Raw genomic sequence first — 27,050 nt, forward strand, 5'->3', positions numbered from 1 at the left:
CTACTCCTTCCCCTACAACTGCATTCCAGTCGCCCATGACTATTAGATTTTCGTCCCCCTTTAGATACTGCATTACCCTTTCAATATCCTCATACACTTTCTCTATCTGTTCACCTTCAGCTTGCGACGGCGGCATGTATACCTGAACTATCGTTGTCGGTGTTGGTCTGCTGTCGATTCTGATTAGAACAACCCGGTCACTGAACTGTTCACAGCAACACACCCTCTGCCCTACCTTCCTATTCATAACGAATCCTACACCTGTTATACCATTTTCTGCTGCTGTTGATATTACCCGATACTCATCTGACCAGAAATCCTTGTCTGCCTTTCACTTCACTTCACTGACCCCTACTATATCTAGATTGAGCCTTTGCATTTCCCTTTTCAGATTTTCTAGTTTCCCTACCACGTTAAAGCTTCTGACATTCCACGCCCCGACTCGTAGAACGTTATCCTTTCGTTGGAATCTTTTGGCAATGGAGAGATCATCATGACACTTCTTCAATTACAGGCCACATGTCCTGTGGATACACGTTACGTGTCTTTAATGCAGTGGTTTCCATTGCCTTCTGCATCCTCATGTCGTTGATCATTGCTGATTCTTCCGCCTTTAGGGGCAATTTCCCACCCCTAGGACAAGAGAGTGCCCTGAACCTCTATTCGCTCCTCCGCCCTCTTTGACAAGGCCGTTGGCAGAATGAGGCTGACTTCTTATGCCGGAAGTCTTCGGCCGCCAATGCCGATTATTTATCAAAATTTAGGCAGTGGCGGGGATCGAACCCGGGACCGAAGACGTTTTTGATTATGAATCAAAGACGCTACCCCTTTTTTTTTCGAAAGAAAACAAAGACTCCGATTATACTGGTTTCTCCTTCCAGTAAACAAAAATGAGTCTCCTTCATCTTGTTGGCGAAGAAGCAATCCTTTGGAACAAAAAAAAGTTTCTCATAGTCAAAATCAAATTTCTTTTTCCTTTAAGAACAAACTATGAGGAAGAAATAAGGAAAAGCTTTTTAAGTCGTCATGCGACTTGTAGTTAAAGTCCAGTTCTTACAGGAGCTCCTGAAGTGTATCCGCCTACAGCATGCCAGCTCGTCCAAACGTGTCTTCTCATGGCGTAGGCGTGAGTTCTGGGTAGCAGATCTATTCAGTTCGGTTCGTTTTATACAGTTTTCAGCTTCTCAGGGCTTGGACGTTCCAGCTACTAGGTGGGTCATCGAAAGTGCTCCGTAAGAAATTAGAAAAATATTGTTTATAGCGTGGGTTGCGTATCAGGACGCAGTGTCGTTCGTTGAGATAAGTCCTATATCCTAGCGTAGACTTGTCGCCTGAAGTAAAAAGATAGCGGATCGTGTGGCCACAGATCCAATTCACAGAGTTAGTTTTGGCGGAGGGGTAGAAAGTCTTATCGGGGTACAAAAGCATGTGGACGCCGATCTGAGCCCGTGTCTGGCGAGTAAGAAACGCCAAAATTCGCCGCGCAAGTGTCCAGACGTCTAGCGCTGTGCCACGGTGGAACCGGTGGACATCCGTGTCATCCACGCCACAGTGGGTGCAGAGGGATGAATCGGCGAGATGGATGCGGTGCAGACGATCTCGGTTAACTTGTTTGCCATTCACGGTGATGTACCACGCTGATTGAACGTCTGATTCGAGAAAACGCGCATGGATCGCCTTCCATATGTGTCGCCACACGTACTGTGGATACTTACGTTCGATGGGGTTGGACGGGCGGCACTGTTGTAACAATTCGGAGACTGTTTTCGTGAGCTACAAACGTGTAAGTGGTAAGGACCGGTAGATATAACTGAACTCCAGGAAAAATCGTTGGATGTAATAAAAGGGGGTTGGAATGGTCGATATCAGTACTGGGGCGGACAAGGAGGCCGGTGCAAAGTTGTGAAGCAGGAGGCTAGTAAGGCTCTGCGGGCAACGATGCCAAAGTTTGAGTTGGGAGCTGGCGTATAGTGCCTTGACACGAGTCGGCACGTGGATGAGTCCCACCCCGCCACGATCTCGTGGCAGTGCAAGGGATTCATACTGCGCCTTGAATAACATCCCCGAGCTGACGAAGGAGCCGAAAGCCATCAACAGTCGTCGCGCCAGGAGATTTGGGACTGGTAGTACTTGAGCCACGTGTGGTATACGGGAAGCATGATACATGTTCACGTATTGCGCGCGTTGGATAACGTCGAGAGCTCGTAGCCGGTGATCTGCGAGATTTGCTCTGATTGTCTGTAGCAAGCGTCTACCATTGATAGCCGCTGAGCGGCGCAGGTCTGCTGTGAAATCAAGTCCAAGACACCGTATGGTGGCGGCGACACTAAGGGGGGCAGCGCATCTCTCCGGCAAGCCCTCACCAATGAGCAGGACCTTGGATTTTGACACGTTGAGGCAGCTTCCCGACGCTTCGCCGTAAGTCGCCACCCATGTCAGTGCTGCTCGTACTTCATCTTCACTGCGCAGATATAGTACTATGTCGTCTGCGTAGGCTGTACAACAAAAACGGTGGCCTTGCACAGCCATGCCTTCCAAACGTTGGCGCATGCCCTGGAGCAGGGGTTCCAAGGCGAAAGCATACAAAATCGTGGAAAGAGGGCATCCTTGCCGTACAGATCGTGCGATGACCAGGGACGGTGTAAGACGACCATTGTACATGATTTTAGAGGTTGCACTACTCAACAGGCCCATAACCACTGTTACAAAACCGCCAGGAAAACCCATATGCTGAAGAACTGTCCGTAAATAGAAGTGGTCAACACGGTCGAAAGCCTGGCTAAAGTCCAGTGAAGCCAAGGCGCCAGGGAGACGTTGATGGTGCGCTAATGCTATCATGTCTCTGTAACGGCAAAGGGCCGTACGGATGTTGTTGTCGCCTCCTAGGGAAGTCTGGTCGCAGGATGTGTCGTAACGTGCGACCTTATTGAGTCGCGATGCCAGTAGCCGTGTGAATATTTTCATGTCGCTGTTGAGCAAAGTAATTGGTCGATAGTCCTGGACCCTCGATAACCCGCGCGGTTTATGTACGGGGATAATAATTCCTTCTAGAAAGGCGCTCGGGACCACTGTCCTCGGTGACATCAGCTCTTGTGCGATTGCCGTCCACGTGGAAGCCAACAAATACTGAAAACTTTTATAAAATTCGATGGGTATACCGTCAGGTCCAGGAGACCTGTTATCGGAACCCGACTTGATAGCATCTACCACTTCATCTGTGGTTACGTCGTCTTGGAGGTCATGCACTGCATCCTCCGGAAGAGTGTTCGTAGTGAGCTGAGCGACTTCTGTGATCAGTGCTGCAGAATGCGGTACGGCTGCGTATAGCCCGGCAAAATGAGCATGGAGAGCACGACCGATGCTTTGTTGGGTGTCGTGCCGGCGCCCTTCCACATCAGTGAGGACTTGGATCAGAGCTCGTCGTCGTCGTTGTCTTTCCTGAAGGAGGTGGTACATCGACGGACGTTCTTGAGGGATTCGATTAGATGCTCGAGAACGGACTACAGTGCCTTCCAAGTTACGCCGCATGATCAAGGAGATCTGCGCCTTCGTGCGATGGACCATCGACTGCCGGGCTGGCGAGAAAGGCATCGTCGCACAGTCACGTAGAATGGTGTAATAGAAGTGCAGGGTATTAGTTTGCCACGCCTTTAATTCCTTCCCAAAACTCATCAGAGTCTTCCTGAGGGTCGGCTTTGCACAGGAGAGCCACCATGATAAGGTGGAGTCATAGGCTTCTCGACGATGGTGGCAGCGTGCCCACGCTTCTTCGACCATACGGCGACAGTCTGAGGAGGTCAGGTGAGCGACATTGAGTTTCCACAGACCACGACTATGCCACACTTGCTGTCGGGCGAGAGTGACGTCACAGAGGTATGCATCATGGTCTGAAAAGGCCAAGGGCCAGACTTCCGCATGACGTGTGCCATCAGCAAGGGAGCGGGTAACGTATATGCGATCTATGCGGCTGGACGAGTGAGAGGTGTAGAATGTATAGCCCGGTTGAATTCCGTGGAGCTTCTTCCATGTGTCAACAAGTCGGAGACGGTCGATGACCACTGAGAGAGATGCACAAGGGGAATGTCGCGGGAGTTGGTCCACAGGCTCTTGTGTCGAGTTAAAATCCCCACCGAGTACCAAATCGTCCTACGGACCGGTGAAGAGGGGTGTGACGCTTTCGGCAAAAAAAGTTTGTCGGTCATGACGGCGGCCAGTGCCGGACGGAGCGTAGATATTAATAATACGCACGCCGAACAGTGTGAGGGCCATACCTCGCGCAGTGGGGAGGTAGATGACGTCCTCTGCAGGGAGTCCGTCGCGTAGCAGAATGGCGACGCCGCTACCAGTATCGGATGCGGGGGAAACATGGGCGTTGTATCCGGTGGGAACTAGGAAGTCAGCCACAAACACCTCTTGTAAGAGTGCTATATCCACATCCGCAGAGTAAATAGTGTCTCTGAACATGGCCAGTTTATGGGGGGCACGAATGGTGGCAAGATTCATCGTGGCGATACGATAGTGCTGTGTGCGGCCATCCTCAGTATTTGCAGAACGTGCGGTAGAAGTAGCCGGCAGGTGGAGACCCGCCGGTGGTCCCGCAGTGGTGATAATTACTGGCGGGGCGCCAGCCCCAGTGTCGCCGAGGTGGACTCCTGTGCAGACACGCTGGCAGTCTGTTCCGCTTCTTCTTCAACGTCATCGGCCCAGGAAGCTGACGACGTGGACATGTGACGGTCACGTACCTCCGGAACGGGTGTTGTGGATTCCGCAACATGAGTGGCAGGGGGACCGCCGTCATCATTCGTTGACAACGGCGAGGACACGTCCCTGGCTGGGAGAGTAGGCGTCACAGGAGGGGCTCCTGTTGCTGCCACATCGCGTGACTGGACGCAATGTGGGAGATCACCGTCAGACATCAGGTCGACATCTCGTGGGGCCGTCTGAGAAAGGGCGTCATCGGAAGGCGTTCGTCGTCGTTTCCTGTGTTTGCGAGGCGACCGCTGTTTTCTGATGTGGCCTAATGAATCAGAATGTGGTCGCCCGTCGTCTGACGCCGAACCCGTCTGGACAAAGGCAGACGTCGGCACGACACAGAGGTCGACGTCCATGGTTCCAACAGGAACATCGGTTTCGGTCTGCAAACCGGACGGTCCTGAAGCGAGCACTGGAGGTGACGCCGTGCTTGTGTCCTCGGCGCGTTGTGCTGCGGCGGGTGGCGTTGACGATGCTGCTGGCGCAATCGAGATTGGTACGACGGGGTCCTGTGCAACCTTGGCGTAGGTGATGGGTAAGGACGTGACCGTCGAAGCCTGGGTCTCTTCACGTAACGGCGTCTGTATTAAACGGCGGTGTAAGCATTCGGAACGTACATGTCCCTCCTGGCCACATCCTGCGCACGTTCGTGGCTGTCCATCATACATGACGATGGCCCTCACACCGCCAATCAGCAGGTACGATGGGACATGTTTCGTCAGCTCAATTTTTATTTGCCTGACGCCATTTAATACGGGGTAGGTCGTAAATGTTTGCCACTTCTCCGCGACGTGACCCAAGACGGTGCCATATGGTTGGAAAGCGGCAATGACCACATCCTGAGGCACCTCGAACGGGAGCTCAAACACCCGCAATGTCCGGAGACCGAATCCAGCATGGGCGACTGTCACAGCACCCATATGTCCATCAGAGTGTTTAAATTTCAGTCCGGTGGCATGACGGTGAATTATGTCATTGCAAATTTCCTCCGTCGACATCTTGATGTAGACAACACTTCCAGTGATGGAAAAATGTATGCCGATTACGTCCTGGGGGTTCAAATGTAGATCCTCACGTATGAACTGTTCGACTTCGAAAGCTCTGGGTCGTGGATGTTCGGCCTGAAACGTTACTTTGATCGTTGCACGGCGGTACGAGTGCGCCATGGTGTACGTTAGTACTGGACTCGATAGACACAAACACCGCGACGCGGAAGTAAACACAGCCAAGAGCGGAGCGTCACACGGCGCGCGGAGCAGCTCCGCACGCTAGCACGGCTGCGAGCCGACTGCCCCTAGACCACGGGTACTTCAACTAAACTTTTCTTGACAACAATAAAATTTTGCAAAGTTTTACGTTGATTGTTTTTGAGATGGATTATAATCAGTAATGCAATATTGCTGCCAAAAATTAATTATATTCTGAATGAAATTATCTTACAAACGTTCAAATGGGACTTACTTTTTACAATAATCTTACAACTAGCGTTGCACAAACATACCTTCAGTAGTCTTGAGTTTCGCAAAGAAAATAATTCAATAATATTAGTTCCTCTTATGATAATAGTTAGCTGATGTCTCTGTACATCAGTTTATAATCTCTTGTAAATCATATCTGGTGGCTGGCGGGCACACTGCTCCTCTCAACCTCTCGCTTCAGACCTGCTACCAACTCGCTTCACATCTCGCTTACTACTGACTTCTTACGAACGCTAAAGTGCGGTCTCTCCTGCCAACAATGCTTTCTGGTGCAGACAATCCCTGGTACCACAATTATTTCCGACATGACAAATATTAATTATTCCTACTTAATCGTATTAATAAAATATGAACGTCTTTCATAAATTGTGGTTTGACAATAGACAATAAAAATATACACGTCTTACATTGCAGAATCAGATTCTACATAAAAAACTACGTACATTTTGTCTTAAACATTTGTTTTGATTCATGGTAGTTGGCGCTGTAATTAAAGAAAATCCATTTTCTCATTTTTGCGTCGAAAATGGTTACGGATGAATAAAAAATACTTATTTACTTCGTAAATTTTGATTCGCTAAAGCTAAAACTCTCCCTCTCTCCCCATAGGGTTGAGTTTGAGAGAGAGGAATTAAGAGTTTTACAAATGTTGACCCAAATATAAATTTTTTACGCAGATTGGGATAAGTTTTGTTTGGTTCCTCTCTCTCAAACCCCACCCTATGGGTAGAGAGGGAGAGTTTTACCTTTAGCGAATCAAAACTTACGAAGTAAATAAGTATTTTTATTTATCCGCAACCATTCTCCACGCAGAAATGAGAACATGTATTTTCTTTAATTACAGCGGCAACTACCAAGAATCGAAACAAATGTTTAAGGCAAAATGTACGTAGTTCTTTATGTAGAATCTGATTCTGCAATAAAAAATGGGGTTCCCATTTGAAATTTTAAAGTTGCCTCCCGCCCCAGGGTTCTGGGGTGGCGTGCTGATTTTAGCACCAGCAGATGTCCCCCTTGAAAATAACCAACTTTGGATTCTACACATTTTTTCGTGTGAAGCTTATTTTTTGAGTCATCAACTTAAAATTTACACCCTGTATATAAACATGTAGTGATACATCCCACTCGTCGAATCAGAGCTATCGTGTCCTTTAATACATATGCCAGAGAGAAGATGTTCGTGACAGAGCGGACGATAAGTGGTGAGCACACAACTGTTGGAATGGTAATGATGATGATGTTGGTTTGTGGGACGCTAAACATCGTGGTCATCAGCGGCCGTACAGGTTCCAAATCTTTCCATTTCCATTCTCGGCGCTTCCCGAATGATGATGAGATGATGAGGACAACACAAATACCGACTCCCCAGGCGGAGAAAATCCCCGACTCGACCGAGAATCGAACCCAGGTCCCCATGTTCTGGAGGCAGCAACTGCTGGGGGGTGCTTTAAATCGTACCAGAGCCAACGATCCAGTGACTGTAGCGAAGTGGGTAGCAGTCAGACGATCCTGTCTGCTACGGTGAAGATAGGATTTCCATAGAGCGGGCGGTGCGGAAGAAAAACCTCCGTGAAATCTAAGAATGCGAAATGTCAAAGATAATAAATGTACTGAAATTATTAATTATCCAGTTCAATATCTGATCGGTTACGTCTATAGTACGGAGACGCATTATGCAAGTTGAAGCTGTCCTCATTTTTCACGTATTGACTTGTAGTTTTATCTATGTGGTCGAGTAAGTTAATTTTCAGCAGCATTAACTGCAGCCTGTACAGAGGCAAAGTCTGTGCCAACTTGGAGGAAGAAAGCCCACGGATTCAGGGCTCAAACTAGCTGGACCGTGAATAATAATAGTTAATGGCGACCGAATATTCAGTAAGCAACATTCATTGCATATGATAGGAGTGTTCGGCTGGCATGACGTGAAGTACAACAAACCACCACGCAGCCCAAGCCAACCTGAAAAACTTCAAACCAACAACACGGTTGCACTCTCTATCAACAAAATTCTTCAAGGTAGTGGCCGCATGGTCAGTATGTCAAATTTTCCAACGTTTTGGCCTCAGTTGCAAATAGCCTTCCTCAGGGTGCTGAATTGGAGAAACTTAAATTCTTATATTCGAGGGCGCGCTGAACAGTAATTATGTTCTGTAGGCGCCCCCCGGTGGTCCCGGTCGCCTACGGTGGACTGGAGGCCGAGTGGTGACCTCTCCAGTTGTCAGGATGCTAGGAAATGGCTGTAGAATCGTCAGAAACGCCAAAGAAACATTATTAATTCATAACACCTTTATTCCTGCCGAGTACAATGTGGCTTGGTGGTATCAACAACTTTCCCGAGTCCTCGCTGACTCATAGCGATGACACCAGATCCGGGCCGCACAGTCTTTCTAGCGCAGCGCCGCGTGCTGTGACATAGCAAAGGAATGTCCTTACTTCGTACTTCGGCCACGAGTGGCTGGCGGCGCCCGGCTGGGTGGCCGGCTCGGCTGCCGACAGCAAGAGGCTCCGGGTTGGAGTCCCGGCGCTGTCGGCACGAGAGGCGTTCTCGTAGTGCGGAGTGTACTCTATCCCACCCCGTCTTCTTCCCTGCTCCTCCTGGTGGCTCGGCTGCGGTGGACGGGCGGAACGGGCTGCAGTCCCCCAGCGTCATCGGCTCACCCGGTTGTGACGGCGGATGCACGGGACCTAGGCTCCGCACGATCTCGACGACGGCTCACTGATGTGGTCAGCATCGGCGGCGAGCGAGTCTGCCGCGATGTCTGCTAATCCTGGGTTGATGATTGACAGCGGCAGCAGAGAGGACCAGAGCTGGTACTGTCCCCTCACGTCTGCTGCTGGATGGGCCGCCCTTACTGCAACATCTCCTTAATAAAGATTAACATATCGATCACCGAGCTGAGCGGCAGCGATCCAGTACACGTCTAACTGCAAGTCTAACTGCGAGTGCCTTGTTGCTGTCAAAGCTGGCGTATTTAAAGGAAGCATGAGCGACGTCCTGACGTCATGCTCGTTTGTAATGAACGCATTTGTTCCACTTACACTGCTGATTTATCTGTCGTACTCGCCCCTTAAGTGTTCTTGTGACAGAGTTACGTGTTGTTACGGCAGACTTAGGCGAAGTTGTAAAATGCGGTACAGCTGACGCTATACCTCTGTCTTACACTCTACGAAAGAGTCCGTCTAACACAAACCCGCGTGCTAAGCAATTCTCTCTCGCCTGTTGTGTGTAACCAGGCCACTGCCCTCGCATGACGACAAATTCCGATACATGTGCAATCCTCTTACCTCTTGGCTAACCTACTGCCTCTGGCTCTCGGCATAGGCAACGAAATTTTGACAATATTCCACGTTTCCAACTCTTTACTATTCCGCAGCACTACAGTTCTTTTAAGCAGGTGACTAATATCTTGTCCGGTAAGCTTACGTTCAGGTTTGCATACTATGTGAACGATGCTTGGTTTGAACCACCATTCTTCATTGAGACAACTGTGAATCTTACAACACGTGTGGAATTGAATCCAAGTCTCTTCCACAAAACGAGTCACATTCATTTTAATATGATCCAACAATATGAATTCGTGTGCATATTTGGTTTTGCTCAACCTTTAACGTGTATGACACCTATCTTTGCACAATACCTTTTCAAAGTTAATTATTGGTGTAAAATATAGGAGGCGCTTAATTATGATACGCCAGTGGCTTCTATTTAACATGTCTTTAATCACTGTACATCCACAGTGCATTTTGCACTTTACCATTGTTTTCAGGTAACCTTCAAATGATTAATTTTATAGGGAAGTTCGTCCACATTTGAAGTCACTGCTTTCTTAATTGTTGGAAGTGAAAAAAAAAAAAACAAGATTCCTTGGGAGAATTTCCATCAGCAATAAATCATACTGAATTGTAACAGTCCGATATTGCAAGATAGATGTATCTCCGAAAACAAAGATCATTATTCCACAACATGTATGAACATAATTTTTTTAAAGAGATGAGTGCCAACTCTACGAGACAGGCCATTTCAGTTCACTTATAGGCTATGTGTGGAACCTGTTCTTTCGGCACTGTCCGACAAAAAAAAAAAAAAAAAAAAAAACAGACACCACACTTGATAGGTGCCTTGACGGCAATTGATTTTCATTTCCGACCTCTTGCAGGAATCGGTGTGAGGTTTTGAGCAATGGGAGTAATAGATGGGGACACTACGTATGTAGTGTGTGGCAAGTTGGCAAGTTGGCAATTTGGGTTAGACGGAAAACATGCTTGAATAGCTGAACCGACAGCCGGCACGGCAGCTCAGCGTGTTCAGTCGGAGAGCAAGCTGGTCTCTGTAATAAAAAAAACTGAGTGAAGGCATCAACAACGAACTTCAACGGATGTCTCATGTGACGTCCGCTACGATCAAATAGAACGAACAAAATTGGATAAAAAAAGGTGAAGGTAACCGCTCGTGTAAAGCAGGAAATCCTGCTTCTAACTTATTGTTTTTGAATTTATTTCAATGCTCGATTGCGGCTAATGTAGACATTTCAGTTTCGTCATATTTCACTTTGCATCATACGCCTAATGTCCTGTTTCTGCTCACCACATGTGCACTAGTATCTCAGTTTTTCTCATTTGTTCAGAATATAATTTATGCACATGTCCAATATCCTTTTATTGATTTTTTATATGAGGCCAGACGCAACTTGGTAAGTAAGTTATATTTTGTGTCAGTCACGGTGATACACTGCGTGTGTTGGGAGAGGGACAGAGAATGTGTCCACTATAGTTTCAAATTATCTTAGACAAGTAAGTTTAATTTTCCCACTGTGGACGTGCAGCTATTACAAGAGGCAATAGTCTTGCTCAGAGTGGTAGAGCAACCCAGGGGTGAAAGGGGCCACTACGTTGCAGATGTGCTGGAGTGGCAGATTTTGAAGGCGGACGTGCTGGTTGGGGGTGTCTAGGGAGACACAGCTGCAAGAAACAACGTATTTTATTCGTCTTGGATTACAACGTGGGAATGCTGTGAATTCGCCCTCTTCAGGCGCATGGTCCACGGGCGATGTGGTGACGCCGGAAGGCCGCGCCATGTGATGGCCGTCTGACGTTCACGTCGAGCTTTGCTGACGTTGTTCACCTCACTCAGCCGCAAGTGTTAGCATTATGCGGTCCCGAGTGAGGGGCGCCAGCGCACGTTTGTCCGCTAAATCCCCGTAGGCAGCCACAGCTACTGGGTTAGAAGCTTCCTGTGGTGTGGAGGGAAAGCGGCAGTTCTGCCATATCTGCGAGCCGCTGTCCTCGAAGGCAGAACATCGGAGCTGCTGTGGCCCCTGAGGGATGACTCCCCGTCGTCGCCATGGCGGTGGATTTACAATCGTGAGCTGGTCTGGTGAAGTTAGCGGACTAGACTGGTGTCGTCTGCTGCCTGGCCCATAGCGTGCTGAAAACGGGCGGGAACACGATGTCGTGGAGGGTGCTGCCATACAGCACAAAACTGTGCTACAATCAGAGGGAATTTAAGTGATTAGTAAACACTTGTTCCGTCGTTACTATGCTTCCGGGCACCTCAGGGTCCCAACGGTGTGAGAATATACACACATCAAAAAATGTTTTGCATCATCCAGGTTCCCAGAACTCCTGAAGACAGACGTTGACTGTGGATATTGTATCACAGACACAGTCTCTTTGACTGTTCAGAGATGTTGCTAAACCCGCCCTAAGATGTAAACAACCATGCATGAGCAGCGCCTATGAAACGGAGGGGGTCCGACAGCCCATCAGTTCCAATCATTCCACCAGGAAGGAGGTACACGGCTCGTGTTGTCTGTAGTTCAACCGTGCCTAAACGGTCAATACTGTGCTTCGATCGTCCGCATTGTTACGCTGTGGCCGGAAGGGCTCTCAACAAGGGAAGTACCCAGGCGTCTCGGAGTGAAGCAAAACGACGGAGGGGATACAGAGAGACAGGAACTGTCGATGACATGACTCGCTCAGGCCGCTTAGGGTCTACTACCACAGTGGATGACCGCTTCCTATGGATAATGGCTCGGAGAAGCACTGACAGCAACGCCACCATGTTGAATAATGCTTTGCGTGCAGCCACAGGACGTCATGTTACGGCTCAAACTGAGCTCAATAGGCTGCATGGTGCGCAACTTCACAACTTCACTCCCGACGTCCATGATGAGGTCCGCCTTTGCAACCACAACACCATGCAGCGCGGTGCAGATGAGCCCAACAATATGCCGAATGGACCGCTCAGGATTGGCATCACGTTCTCTTCACCGATGAGTGTCGCATACACCTTCAACCAGACAATCGTCGGAGACGTGTTTGGAGGCAACTCGGTCAGGTTGAACGCCTTATACACTCTGTCCGGCAAGTGCAGCAAGGTGGAGGTTCCCTGCTGTTTTGCGGTGGCATTATGTGGAGCTGACGTACGACGCTGGTGGTCATGGAAGTTACCGTAATGGCTGTACGATACGTGAATGCCATCCTCCGACTGATATCTGAAGCATATTGGCGAGGCATTCGTCTTCATGACGACAATTCGCGCCCCCATCGTGCACATCTTGCGAATGACTTGCTTCAGGATAACGACATCGCTCGACTAGAGTGACCAGCATGTTCTCCAGACATGAACCCCACCGAACATGCGTAGGATGGGTTGAAAAGGGCTGTTTATGGACGACGTGACCCACCAACCACTCTAAGGGATCCACGCCGAATTGCCGTTGAGGAGTGGGACTCTCTGGACCAAAAGTGCCTTGATGAACTTGTGGATAGTGTGCCACGACGAATACAGGCATGCCTCAATGCAAGAGGACGTGCTACTGATTACTAGAGGTGCCGGTGTTTACAGCAATCTGGACCACCACCTCTGAAGGTCTCGTTGTATGGTGGTACTACATGCAATATGTGGTTTTCATGAGCAATAAAAAGGGCGAAAATGATGTTTATGTTGATCTCTATTCCAATTTTCTGCACAGGTTCCGGAACTCTCGGAACCGAGGTGATGCAAAACTTTTTTTGATGTGTGTTCTACAGGCCTGTCTGTCGTTGTAAAGCATTTATATGATGTCATCGTTAACTCGGATGCCTTGCGACGTACAAAGTCACTTGCGAAATTACTCATCAGCTTCTGCACCTGCCTGCATGCTTCACACTTGGCTGCCATGCTGTTGTTTAAATCTGCTAACGTTCAAAATTTAGCGACGGCGTTGCAGTGGATTACCCTAGAGACTGTCGATGTCTAGATGAAGCCGGCTGACTTCGTTGCTCAATTGTTGGAAATATTCCCCCAATGAAATTTTTTCAGCCTAGCGCTGATGGGGTATTTGGTTATAAATAGGTGAAAAAATGTTGGGGTTGACTGTACACAGCCATTAGTAGTACAGATGAAAGAACTGCTCCCCCATTAAATTTACTTGGACACAGTTGAGCCACACAGGATAGCAACCTCAAGAAGCGGGATATAGAAAACCCAGATCCGACATATACAACGAGAGCACAAAACAACCCTAGTCGGCACCAGGTAACGAGACATTGTTACTAGCAATTCAGCTTCTCAAAATTTCTGGTCCCCTCTAACGAAAGACTGAAGCAGACTCCTGGATAATGTATATTAATAGTAGTACTTGTACTCCATTTACGAGTTTCTACCTCGATGCCAGCAAACGGCTGATATATAAACACTCTGACCTACCGACTACACGATTTGACAAGAAGTAAACCATAGATGGTGATCATAATAGTTGCTTGACATGTTAACATTATTAAAACTAAAGTAAATAAAAAGAAAATTAATTTTTAGCTTTCCGTCAACGACGACGTCATTCCGGATGGGGGTAGAAACTCGAACTGGGAAACTATGGGGGAGGAATTAGGTCGCGTCTCTTTCAAAAGAACTAACCCAGAACTTAAGGGAAAAACCTGAATGTCGATGGTAAAGTGTTACTTATTGGAGAAACCATATATTTTCTTTAATCTTCAACAAGATTTTCGTTAATGTTTGTAAAGAGCAAGTCTCCTGTGCATGTTTTTTCTGTACTAGTCTCTGTCTATAATAATAAACGTATTCTGTGACACCGTAGCGGAGATTTATCGATGATTAGCAATATTGAAATGGTCCTTTTCTGAAACAGAATAGAGCACGGAAAATTTTTTCTTCTTTTGGCTTAAGAGTACGAGCTGACTCTCTCTTCCTTTGGCATTCTCTCGTGCTCTGCCTTAGCGAACAGACATGCTGTGTAAGATGAGTTATAATAATTTAGTTTGATCGTTTTAGAGTAATTAAATATCGTATCTGTTAAGATTTTTTGCGATTATTTTTAAATTTTACCTCCTCCAAATTGGATAATTGACATGAGTTTTTGCCACAGAAATCAGAGGAGTCGGCAAATCGTTGTGAGGAGACGCAGTGACCGAACGAGTATTGAATTCAGTTATTAATTTGTACTTTCTCTATAGCAATCAGTAACTCTGATCAACGTCCAATCGTTTTAATGTATGTTGAGATCATTCCCGACAAGATATGTTACAAATGGTTCGGTCATTCGTCGCCGAATGATGCTCTAGGTCTTTGTCCAGGTCAGACACTGCTCCCATGTTTTAATAATTAGTTACTTTGCCCATCTTGCAAAGACGTGTTGACCTCCAGACGAGATAATAAAGGTAAACTACAAAAGAACTTAAACTAAAAACTAAGGAGCAACATGTTAACGGCAATTCTACAGGATGTGAGTCTAGTAACTTCATCGCTAAACCATCTCACTTCGTTTTACAGTAATATTAATTTGATTTTGTTTTTATGTATCTATTATTTCCGTTCCAAAAAAATGTTCAAATGTGTGTGAAATCTTATGGTACTTAACTGCTAATGTCATCAGTCCCTAAGCTTACACACTACTTAACCTAAATTATCCTAAGGACAAACACACACACCCATGCCCGCGGGAGGACTCGAACCTCCGCCAGGACCAGCCGCACAGTCCGTGACTGCAGAGCCTCAGACCGCACGGCTAATCCCGCGCGGCTTTCCATTCCACAGAAGGGACTTGCACAATAGCGGTCATGTTGTCGCTATTCAACCTTTGAATAAAACAAAACAGATTAATAAGAATGAGAAAGACATGTATTGGAAACTTGATGAGATGTTTTTAATGTGTATAGTCCTGAATCCCGTAAAGATTAGGGTACTGTGGTTTGTCAGTAACTGATCTTGGCGCAGAAGGGATTAGAAAAGAAGTGATATGGAAATGAACTTGTAATGAGTTTTAGAGGGGATCCAGAGACAGGGTGTGAATTGTAATAAGTAGGTATAATGGTATATGAATAGGCCTCGAGAGCGTCTTGTCACGGAGGGGAAGGACGTCGAAATTATCCTGGAAAGGGAAAAAGACACGACGTTTATAGAGCACTGCAACGTTGTGACACAGGTGCGTATTAAGTCAGTTCTAAAGGTAGGACTGTGTAGGAGATATAGGAGGGTTCCATTTTGCTGGGAACATAGGACAGACGAAAGTACTTGAGGTGTTTCAAAAGATGTATAAAAGTTGGTTCAGAATGCAAGTGTGGGAGGATATCACATATAGAAGGCTATGCTGAATGCAATATGTTCTACGGTTTCGAATAAGTGGTAAAATTTGAGAGGGGCAGTTCCATGAAAGAACTACAAATGGTTCAAATGGCTCTGAGCACTATGGGACTCAACTGCTGTGGTCATAAGTCCCCTAGAACTTAGAACTACTTAAACCTAACCAACCTAAGGACATCACACACATCCATGCCCGAGGCAGCATTCGAACCTGCGACCGTAGCGGTCGTGCGGTTCCAGACTGTAGCGCCTTTAACCGCTCGGCCACTCCGGCCGGCAAAGAACTACATAGATGATGATGGAGCAGTTGTACTGTAGCTAAATATCGTATGTATGATGGCTGTATTAATATGAGAATATGCGGCTTATTTTGGAACACTAGGTAACAGAATGTGATTCACAACAAGAGAAAAAATATTGCCAATTGCCTGACATTATCCAAGTGCGCATCTACGTCTGCACACACTCCGCAAGCGGAGGGTACCCGGTACCACTACTAGTCATTATCCACTCCTAAATAGAGAGAGGGATAAACGACTGTGTATATGACTACGTCTGAGCCAGTATCTTATCTTCGCGGTCCTTGGGCGAAATGTATGTTGGCAGCAGTAGAATCATTTTGCACTCAGCTTCAAATGCCAGTTCTCTAAATTTTCTCAGGAGTGTTCCACGAAAAGAACGTCGCTTTCCTTCGACGGATTCCCATTTGACTTCCCGAAGCATCTCCGGAACTCTTCCGAATTATTCGAAGCTACCGGTAACAAATCTAGCACCCGCCTCTGAACTGATTCGATGTATTCCTTCAATCCGACCAGGTGGGGATCCCATACACTCGAACACTACTCAGTAACAGGTCTCACAAGTGTCGTTTGTGCGGTCACCTTTACAAATGAACCGCAATTTCCTAAAATTCTCCCAATAAACATAAGTCAAGCATTCGCCTTCGCTTCATCTGTTCTCACATGCTTGTTCTACACTCCTGGAAATTGAAATAAGAACACCGTGAATTCATTGTCCCAGGAAGGGGAAACTTTATTGACACATTCCTGGGGTCAGATACATCACATGATCACACTGACAGAACCACAGGCACATAGACACAGGCAACAGAGCATGCACAATGTCGGCACTAGTACAGTGTATATCCACCTTTCGCAGCAATGCAGGCTGCTATTCTCCCATGGAGACGACCGTAGAGATGCTGGATGTAGTCCTGTGGAACGGCTTGCCATGCCATTTCCACCTGGCGCCTCAGTTGGACCAGCGTTCGTGCTGGACGTGCAGACCGCGTGAGACGACGCTTCATCCAGTCCCAAACATGCTCAATGGGGGACAGATCCGGAGATCTTGCTGGCCAGGGTAGTTGACTTACACCTTCTAGAGCACGTTGGGTGGCACGGGATACATGCGGACGTGCATTGTCCTGTTGGAACAGCAAGTTCCCTTGCCGGTCTAGGAATGGTAGAACGATGGGTTCGATGACGGTTTGGATGTACCGTGCACTATTCAGTGTCCCCTCGACGATCACCAGTGGTGTACGGCCAGGAATGTACCCCAGGAATGTGTCAATAAAGTTTCCCCTTCCTGGGACAATGAATTCACGGTGTTCTTATTTCAATTTCCAGGAGTGTAGAACAAGCAACGGCTGCACGATGTTGGGGCGTGAGCGGAAGACGACCCACACCATGATGCCGGGTGTTGGCCCTGTGTGCCTCGGTCGTATGCAGTCCTGATTGTGGCGCTCACCTGCACGGCGCCAAACACGCATACGACCATCATTGGCACCAAGGCAGAAGCGACTCTCATCGCTGAAGACGACACGTCTCCATTCGTCCCTCCATTCACGCCTGTCGCGACACCACTGGAGGCGGGCTGCACGATGTTGGGGCGTGAGCGGAAGACGACCTAACGGTGTGCGGGACCGTAGCCCAGCTTCATGGAGACGGTTGCGAATGGTCCTCGCCGATATCCCAGGAGCAACAGTGTCCCTAATTTGCTGGGAAGTGGCGGTGCGGTCCCCTACGGCACTGCGTAGGATCCTACGGTCTTGGCGTGCATCCGTGCGTCGCTGCGGTCCGGTCCCAGGTCGACGGGCACGTGCACCTTCCGCCGACCACTGGCGACAACATCGATGTACTGTGGAGACCTCACGCCCCACGTGTTGAGCAATTCGGCGGTACGTCCACCCGGCCTCCCGCATGCCCACTATACGCCCTCGCTCAAAGTCCGTCAACTGCACATACGGTTCACGTCCACGCTGTCGCGGCATGCTACCAGTGTTAAAGACTGCGATGGAGCTCCGTATGCCACGGCAAACTGGCTGACACTGACGGCGGCGGTGCACAAATGCTGCGCAGCTAGCGCCATTCGACGGCCAACACCGCGGTTCCTGGTGTGTCCGCTGCGCCGTGCGTGTGATCATTGCTTGTACAGCCCTCTCGCAGTGTCCGGAGCAAGTATGGTGGGTCTGACACACCGGTGTCAATGTGTTCTTTTTTCCATTTCCAGGAGTGTATTTCATACTACTTTGCAACGTTACGCCCAGATATTTAAACTGTATCAGGCAGGACACTACCAATGCTGTGTCCGAAAATTACGAGTTTGTTTTCCGTACTCATCTGCAATAACTTACATTTTTCTACATCTAGAGCCACTGTCATTTTTAACCCAACTATAAATTTTGTCTAAGTCATCTTTATATCATCCAACAGTCACCCCGTACACTACAACATTATCAGCAAACAACAGCAGATTGCTGCCCACCCTGTCCGCCAAATTATATGTGTATATGGAGAACAACAGCGGTCCTACCACACTTCCCCGTCACACTTCCTGGCGATACCCTCGTCTCTGATGAACACTCATCGTAGAGAACATACTGGGTTCTACACTACTGGCCATTAAAATTGCTGCACCACGAAGATGACGTGCTATAGACGCGAAATTTAACCGTCAGGAAGAACATATTGTGATATGCAAATGATTAGCATTCGCACAAGGTTGGCGCCGGTGGCGACACCTACAACGTGCTGACATGAGGAAAGTTTCCAACCGATTACTCATACACAAACAGCAGTTGACCGGCCTTGCCTGGTGAAACGTTGTTGTGATGCCTCGTTTAAGGAGGAGAAATGCGTACCATCACGTTTCCGATAAAGGTCGGATTGTAGCCTATCACGATTGCGGTTTATCGTATCGTGACATTGCTGCTCGCGTTGGTCGAGACCAATGACTGTTAGCAGAATATGGAATCGGTCGGTTCAGGAGGGTAATACGGAACGCCGTGCTGGATCCCAACGGCCTCGTATCACTAACAGTCGAGATGACAGGCATCTTATCCGCATGGCTGCAACGGATCGTGCAGCCACGTCTCGATCCCTGAGTCAACAGATGGGGACGTTTGCAAGACAAAAACCATCTGTACGAACAGTTCGACGACGTTTGTAGCAGCATGGACTATCAGCTCGGAGACCATGGCTGCGGTTACCCTTGACGCTGCGTCACAGACAGGAGCGCCTGCGATGGTGTACTCAATGACGAACCTGGGTGCACGAATGGCAAAACGTCATTTTTTCGGATGAATCCAGATTCTGTTTACGGCATCATGATGATCGCATCCGTGTTTGTCGACATCGCGGTGAACGCACATTGGAAGCGTGTATTCGTCATCGCCATACTGGCGTATCACCCAGCGTAATGGTATGGGGTGCCATTGGTTACACGTCTCGCTCACCTCTTGTTCGCACTGACGGCACTTTGAACAGTGGACATTACATTTCAGATGTGTTACGCCCCGTGGCTCTACCCTTCATTTAATCCCTGCGAAGCCGTACATTTCAACAGGATAATGCACGACCGCATGTTGCATGTCCTGTAAGGGTCTTTCTGGATACAGAAAATGTTCGCCTGCTGCCCTGGCCAGCACATTCTCCAGATCTCTCACCAAATGAAAACGTCTGGTCAATGGTGGCCGAGCAACTGGTTCCAAGCTCTGTTCGACTGAATGCCCAGGAGTATCAAGGCCGTTATTACGGCCAGAGATGGTTGTTCTGGGTACTGATATCTCAGGATCTGTGCATCCAAATTGCGTGAAAATGTAATCACATGTCAGTTTAGTATAATATATTTGTCCAATGAATACCCGTTTCGCTACAGTCGCAGGTTCGAATCCTGCCTTGGGCATGGATGTGTGTGATGTCCTTAGATTAGTTAGGTTTAAGTAGTTCTAAGTTCTAGGGGACTGATGACCTCAGAAGTTAAGTCCCATAGTGCTCAGAGCCATTTGAACCATTTTGATTACCCGTTTATCATCTGCATTTCTTCTTGGTAAAGCAGTTTTAATGGCCAGTAGTGTATTATTTAAGAAGTCTTCGAACTACACATAAATCTGGGACCCTATTGTGTACGCTCGTACCTGCACTGGTGCACCGTGTCAATGCTTTCCGGAAATCTAGAAATATAGAATCTGCCTTTAGCCTTCATCCATAGTTCGCAGTATATTATGTGAGAAAGGGGCAAGCTGAGTTTTGCACTAGCGGTGCTTTCTGAAACCGTAATGTTTCTTAAGCTGCTCCGTCTCAAGAAAACTCGTGCTTAAATAATGAATGCGATGTGGGTTTGCAGGTGTCGGTGCACCGGACGAAGGAGGACGGGCCCTCGGAGTACCTGATGGTGATGAAGGGCGCCCCGGAGCGGCTGCTGGAGCGCTGCACCAGGGTGATGGTGGGGGAGGAGGAGCACCCTCTGGACCACAAGTGGCGGCTGGCCTGCCAGGAGGCGTACGGCCAGATGATGGCCATGGGCGAGCGCGTGCTCGGCTTCTGCGACCTGGCGCTGCCCCCAGACACCTACAAGCGCGGGTACGTCTTCGACGCCGAGAAGCAGAACTTCCCGCAAACGGGCATGCGCTTCGTGGGCTTCATGTCGCTCGTCGATCCACCGCGCCCCGGAGTTCTCGAGGTGAGATTCGTTACGATGCGAGTCGGTAGCGGCTACGTTTTAGCTACTGCAATGTTATGTCTTCATTGCTAGTGATAAGTTTGTGGAAGGCGGCCAGAGATGTCCGTCGCTGTACGAATCTGGACAGGCGAGCAAAAGATTAGGTAAAAAAAGTTACAATTTTTATAAATATATTGTATGGTAGAACCTCACTGATCCGTTCCATACGGGATCATATAAAATTAATTGTTGGTAAGGCGGGTGCCAGGTTGAGATTCACTGGGAGAGTCCTTCGAAAATGTAGTCCATCAACAAAGGAGATGGCTCACAAAACACTCGTTCGACCTGTACTTGAGTATTGCTCATCATTGTGGGATCCGTACCAGGTCGGGTTGACAGAGGAGATAGAGAAGATCCAAAGAAGAGAGGCGCGTTTCGTCACAGGGTTATTTGGTAAGCGTGATAGCGTTACGGAGATGTTTAGCAAACTCAAGTGGCAAACTCTTCAGGAGAGGCGCTCTGCATCGCGGAGTAGCTTGCGTTGTGTACATAGTTCCGCGTAATCAGCGCATACACAACTTTCCCACTAGAGCACGCCCCGCTAAGCACAACAGCGCAGGCGCAGCGCTCGTCCGTCTCCGCACTACGAGATGGCCCTGCCATAGAGACGGACCAAATTCTGCTTCCAGGGATCCGCGTATTAATATGTAACGCAGCCAATGAGATTTCTGCTAACGTAGAGCCTTTTCTCCTCACGGATCACACTCGCGCAGTGATACATGAACGCACGAGGTATTATAACGAGTGTACAGACCTCCAATTAGTCAGCCTGCATTTGTCTGCAACAGTCTGTACGAGTTCTACATTTGTCTGTGCCAGTCTATAGTCAAGTTTCAGTCTGCGCCTAATAAGATTACCGTAGTCCTGTACACAGCCATGAAGATAAATGTATAGACACTTTTGTCAAGTATCAGAGATATATGTGAGAATAAGATAACGTACCAATACCAAAGGAACTTCAGATTGTCAATTGTAAATAGCACCCAGAACCAAGTTTAGTAATTTTTATGCTTGTTATTATTTTAATAAATGTGTGTGAAAATTAATCAAGTTCTGTTAAAAGTTGGTTACCGTCAATCTGCTACTCTAAGCGTGCAAGTGGCATTTCTACCGTCTGACCTAACGGCAGAAGATAAAGACGCCACGATAAGACCACGAGACATATTGCTGACACTCGCCTACTTCGTTAGAGCGACAAGTCAAATAATCTGATGGTGTGTGTACCGAAGGTCTTACAGTACGCACACCCCAGCTTGCTGTCCAGGTTTCGAGAGGGTGCATTTCTGGATGAGGTGTCGTATATATTGCTTCCCCCTACGCATACCTCTCGAGGAGAGCACGAATGTAAAATTATAGAGATTCGAGCGCGCACTGAGGCTTTCCGGCAGTCGTTCTTCCCGCGAACCATACGCGACTGGAACAGGAAAGGGAGGTATTGACAGTGACACGTAAAATGCCCTCCGCCACACACCGTTGGGTGGCTTGCGGAGTATAAATGTAGATGTAGATGGATCGGGAGCATGGTCGGGATGTAAAACAATTCGGATTACACAGTGCAGCAAATCTGAACTATCTGTCTTGGCGTGAGATGAAAGTATGTCTTCTTAACTAAATCACATACCCTGATAGCGGAAATGAAATCAGAAATGTTCCATCATGTACTAGTTTTTCCGGAAAATATGTGGCATATATACCAATATCGAGAAACACTGAAACGATTCAGTAAAAATAGAGGAGGAATCTGTAGTTGATTAATATACCGGTCAAGTAATAAAATTAATCGATTGTATTACAGAACATAAAATAAAATGAAAATAACATCGAGAAAGCTAAATAAAGCTTGAAATTTACTTACAGGTTAGAAACTTTCCCTGGAAACTTTCCGTCTGTGGGTGAATGGTGAAACTTCTTTTGGGAGTCGTCCAGCAGAAATCTGCCAAACGATTTGGTGACCATCTTCCTAAATTTGGATAAGAAACTGTGCGTTTAGTTCTCTTGAGATTCCTATTACTTCCGCCAAACAAAAGTAGTAGTCTGTACTGTGAACTCTAGGTTCCCTCGACAACTGTGGAACGGCAAATGGCATAGATGGGTCGCTTCAATGCATCCAGCCTCTAAAATTGCTGGAACAACTTGAACAACAATCCTGTGGTGCCCAACACTTATCCTCATCTACCTTTGATTCAAAATAAAACTCGTATGTCATTTTGACGATCAGTGAAATGTGATGTCTGTGAGACTTAGTCTTAAACTCGCCACACACATAGCAAAAAATATTTGGTTCAAAATGGTTCAAATGGCTCTGAGCACTATGGGACTTAACAGCTGAGGTCATCAGTCCCCTAGAACTTAGAACTGGCTCTGAGCACTATGGGACTCAACTGCTGAGGTCATTAGTCCCCTAGAACTTAGAACTAGTTAAACCTAACTAACCTAAGGACATCACACACATCCATGCCCGAGGCAGGATTCGAACCTGCGACCGTAGCAGTCGCGCGGTTCCGGACTGCGCGCCTAGAACCGCGAGACCACCGCGGCCGGCCAAAATATTTGGAGAATTAAGTTACTGCCTAGACATCCCTGAGTATAACAAACATGCAAACACGCACACACAATATTCTTGAAGGTAGCGAATGTACACCCGTCAAAAATCGATACCATGTGATTTCACAGTGAGATAGTCGATTGACTGGTGCAACTGCAACTTCCATTTACCTACCCCAAGTGGCTATCTCCCCCTCCCCTCTCTACTCGCACCAATAGGCAATAACATTCTTAAAATAACAGATTGTGACAAGCGCAGCGACAACACAAATAAAGCAGTCGAGCGCAGATAAAATTGCGTTTCGAGAAAAAAGTTTAGGTGATAGCGAACAATGGTTTTCACCGTGATCGTCAGGGCACTGAACTACATAAAAACCTCGTATTTTTATTCTGCTACAGATTTCACTGTCGCACTGTGTAAAAAAAGAAACGAATGGAAATTGTCGACACACTAAAATATATTGCGCCAAAATGTAATGTACAGTAGTGCCCGTACTCGAAAATACGTATGTATCGCAAGGCAAAATATTGTTACTGTGAGTGAAAATTTAGCAACTGTACGTACCTTATGATAGGACTGCACTGGCGCACAACAGAGTCACTGTATGGCGTATGCAGTTAAAGTTCTTGCAGGGACCATTTTGTAGTTTAAGTCAGATTCACGAATGTTATGCACTTTATCAGAGAACAGCTTAAGCTCTTTAATAAAGTTTTCAAACTTCGTAACAAATTCATTGGCACATTCCTCCCAAGCAGACAGCTTCTCGCTGGAACGAATTACATTTCGAACATCGTGTCGTTTTTTCCACAGATATGGCCAGCTTTCACTCGCTGTAAACTTTTCATTTTCATTGCCTCCATCTAATTTTTCGCCCAAATCAGTGACTTTTTTGTCATGATTAGTGCAGATGACCAAGTTCTTTTTCTTCTCTTCTGTTCAGACCACACCAACAAAGCATTGTTTGGAATTTCCCTTTCGTGCTTATTTAAAGTCTTGCATGTTTTCAGTCCGTTGTTATAATCAATCGTCATTGTGTGACTTTCAAGAGTTTTCCTATTTTTTCTCCAGTCTTTAACAGCTGTTACCCTAACATCTACCTCACTTGCAGTGTTTTGAATAGACTCGTCTCTGTCTAACATTAAAAGTACTTTCCGTTTCCCCGCTGAATACAGTGTCACATGTTTATGTTTAATTGAGGGCATAATTTACTTTTAGACACTTTAATACGTATGAAGAGCACTGTCACTTTTTTGTAAAAAGTCTGTGCGCACAGTAACATTTGTTGATCGAGTTAGAAATAGTTATTTTATAGTAAAGCTGATCAACCTACCGCACCTATCATCAGTCAGCTGCCTACTGACCCGTGTCGCGGACGATGAGTCACTGACATGTCCAAACAAACACCGGAAAATGGATAGTCGGACAGTGAGGGCAGTCGGACCATCCGAGATCGGAATAGCGGGTTTCTACCGTACTCAACTAGTGCGAAAGAACGGATACGCTGTTGACAATCTGTGGCAGAAATGGCTAGCTATAAGCAGAGGCCCGACATGGCCGTGAGTCTAACCACACTGCATGTTTACCGGCGAAGTTAACTATCAACAGCTCGGTGTAACGTTCGGCATCAACTGGTAACTAGAAGTGGTCTTGAACAAAAGTCTGACGCCCAGCTGGCTGCCGCTTACAGCACCGCCCTCGTCGTCTGCATTGGTCGGTGGCTTTGAGGTTCTTCACTGGCGGCGATCTTCAAAGCGCCGCTCGCGGCGCCCCCAGGAATCTTCGAACAACATGGGATTCGCACTTGATAACTGAGACACTTGACAGCATACTTCTCCGTGTTATGTCACTTTACAAACTATTCCATTGCTTCACAAAGGATTTTACGTGCGTATTTTACGTGTATACGTTGGACAGCTTTGAACCTCTGTATCTCGGAAACGGATAAAGACATTTCGAAGTTGTTCAAGATCAGTATCTTAGGAATACACGGAAAAAATGTTATCCATTTGCTGTGCGTAGCCCTCTTGGATCCATAGACTGGCTTTTTAGTACGCTGTTGACGGCGAAAACACATTTAAAAACCTTTTTTGTGGGGTTCTCTGAGGAACCTCTGTGAACTAACCGATTTGCTCCATTTACGTAAGCAACTGTACTGTAGAATAGCGACACTAAAACGATCGTTTTATTGGGTATACAAATACTCCATAACCTTTGACCTACCTTTTTGTCACTAAAGAACCCGATATATGAGCACCGGAAAAACCCGTTTTTATGCGGTGTCTTTTTGGCGTTTTGGAACATATTAGGTACGCATGCTGTCGCATGCATACCGATTCGGCTGCAGAGACAGGCTTTCAGAGCTTTAAAGCCAGAACAGTCTAGCGGTGTACACTGGCGCAGCTACAATACTCAAAATTCCTGAATGGTAACAGTCACCAGCCGGTGGCGGCAGTTCTGTTCCTTTTCGCAGCAGTGGGTTGGAAACACGTTATCGTGATTGAACCTGCTACACCTACCTCTTATTTTTACAGCTACACAAATAATTTTTCAGTTCTACAGTATGCAGACTATGGGTTTACTACAATTGACGTAGGTTCAGTAGGTCGAGTTGATAGTTAAATATGTTAGTAAATACTTAATTAGGTACAAAGGTAAGGTATGGAACAGCTTAAATAAGCGCTCAAAGGGAAATAATGTAGTATGTTGTAGTGCAGCACGAGGTACTTCCGTTGGTTGAAAATGTAGCGCGACATTTTATGCAGCAGCAAGTTTCTGACGAGCATGGCAACAAACATACCAATTATGGAAGTATCGAGCAGGAGCTTTTGGTTTGTTGGAAAAAAAAACATTTCGGGTATTCAGAAATGCTTTCGCATTTAAAATACGGACAGAAGAAGTGGTGAAGTTTGCGTATGTACTCCACAGTTAGTTGTCAGTAAACTGGCAGTTCTTGGCGTTTAGTAGAGTTAAACCCAAAGGAGGAATACTTTCGGCCAGAAGGAAAATGAGATGAAGAGACCAGGTGACCGAGGATCTACACCTCATTAAAGTCACATTGTACCTTGTGACAGCGATTTTGTGTGACGGATTAGTAATGCTAGTAAATTAGTATGGTAAAGTGAGCATTTAGCAAAGCGATGAGCGCCGCTGCGTTCATTTAATTAATTATTTCATTATTCATTTCCTTTGTCATCCTCATTATGTTGTTATAATTTATAGAATGAGTGATTGTTTTGATTTTGGGTTCGTCTGCAGAGGAGCTGTAGGACAGAGATGTAAGCTTTACTTAGATTTTGGTGCCAACCTAACTCTTGTGGGGAAGTGACAAAGATGCATCTGTAGCAGTAGTCTTCGAGGCTTGGAGGATCCCCTCCCCCCCCCCCCCCCCCCCTCCAGTTCCGCCTTAGGGAAGAGCTGACTGCCGGCCGGAGTGGCCGAGTGGTTCTGGACGCTCCAGTCTGGAACCGCGCGACCGCTACGGTCGCAGGTTCGAATCCTGCCTCGGGCATGGATGTGTGTGATGTCTTTAGGTTAGTTAGGTTTAAGCAGTTCTAAGTTCTAGGGGACTTCTGACCACAGCAGTTGAGTCCCATAGTGCTCAGAGCCATTTGAACCATTTTTGGAAGAGCTGACTGACTGTTAGAGGCGCTCCGCCATTCTTCGGTTCCTGTTCTGGCTAGAGGGTGGACGGAAGCTA

The 27,050-nt window shown here is 47.1% G+C and overlaps 1 protein-coding gene across 1 annotated transcript in view; it reads left to right on the forward strand.

Moving 5' to 3' along the window:
- The window catches only part of LOC124608032 (sodium/potassium-transporting ATPase subunit alpha-2-like), a 166,368-nt gene that overhangs the window by 32,650 nt on the left and 106,668 nt on the right, over window positions 1–27,050 (forward strand). The window contains exon 4 of the mRNA XM_047139958.1: window positions 20,455–20,769. Coding sequence (XP_046995914.1) covers window positions 20,455–20,769 — 315 coding nt within the window. The remainder of the gene's footprint in view (window positions 1–20,454; window positions 20,770–27,050) is intronic.

This window comes from Schistocerca americana, chromosome 1 (genome assembly GCF_021461395.2).
Source record: "Schistocerca americana isolate TAMUIC-IGC-003095 chromosome 1, iqSchAmer2.1, whole genome shotgun sequence".
NCBI lineage: Eukaryota > Metazoa > Arthropoda > Insecta > Orthoptera > Acrididae > Schistocerca > Schistocerca americana.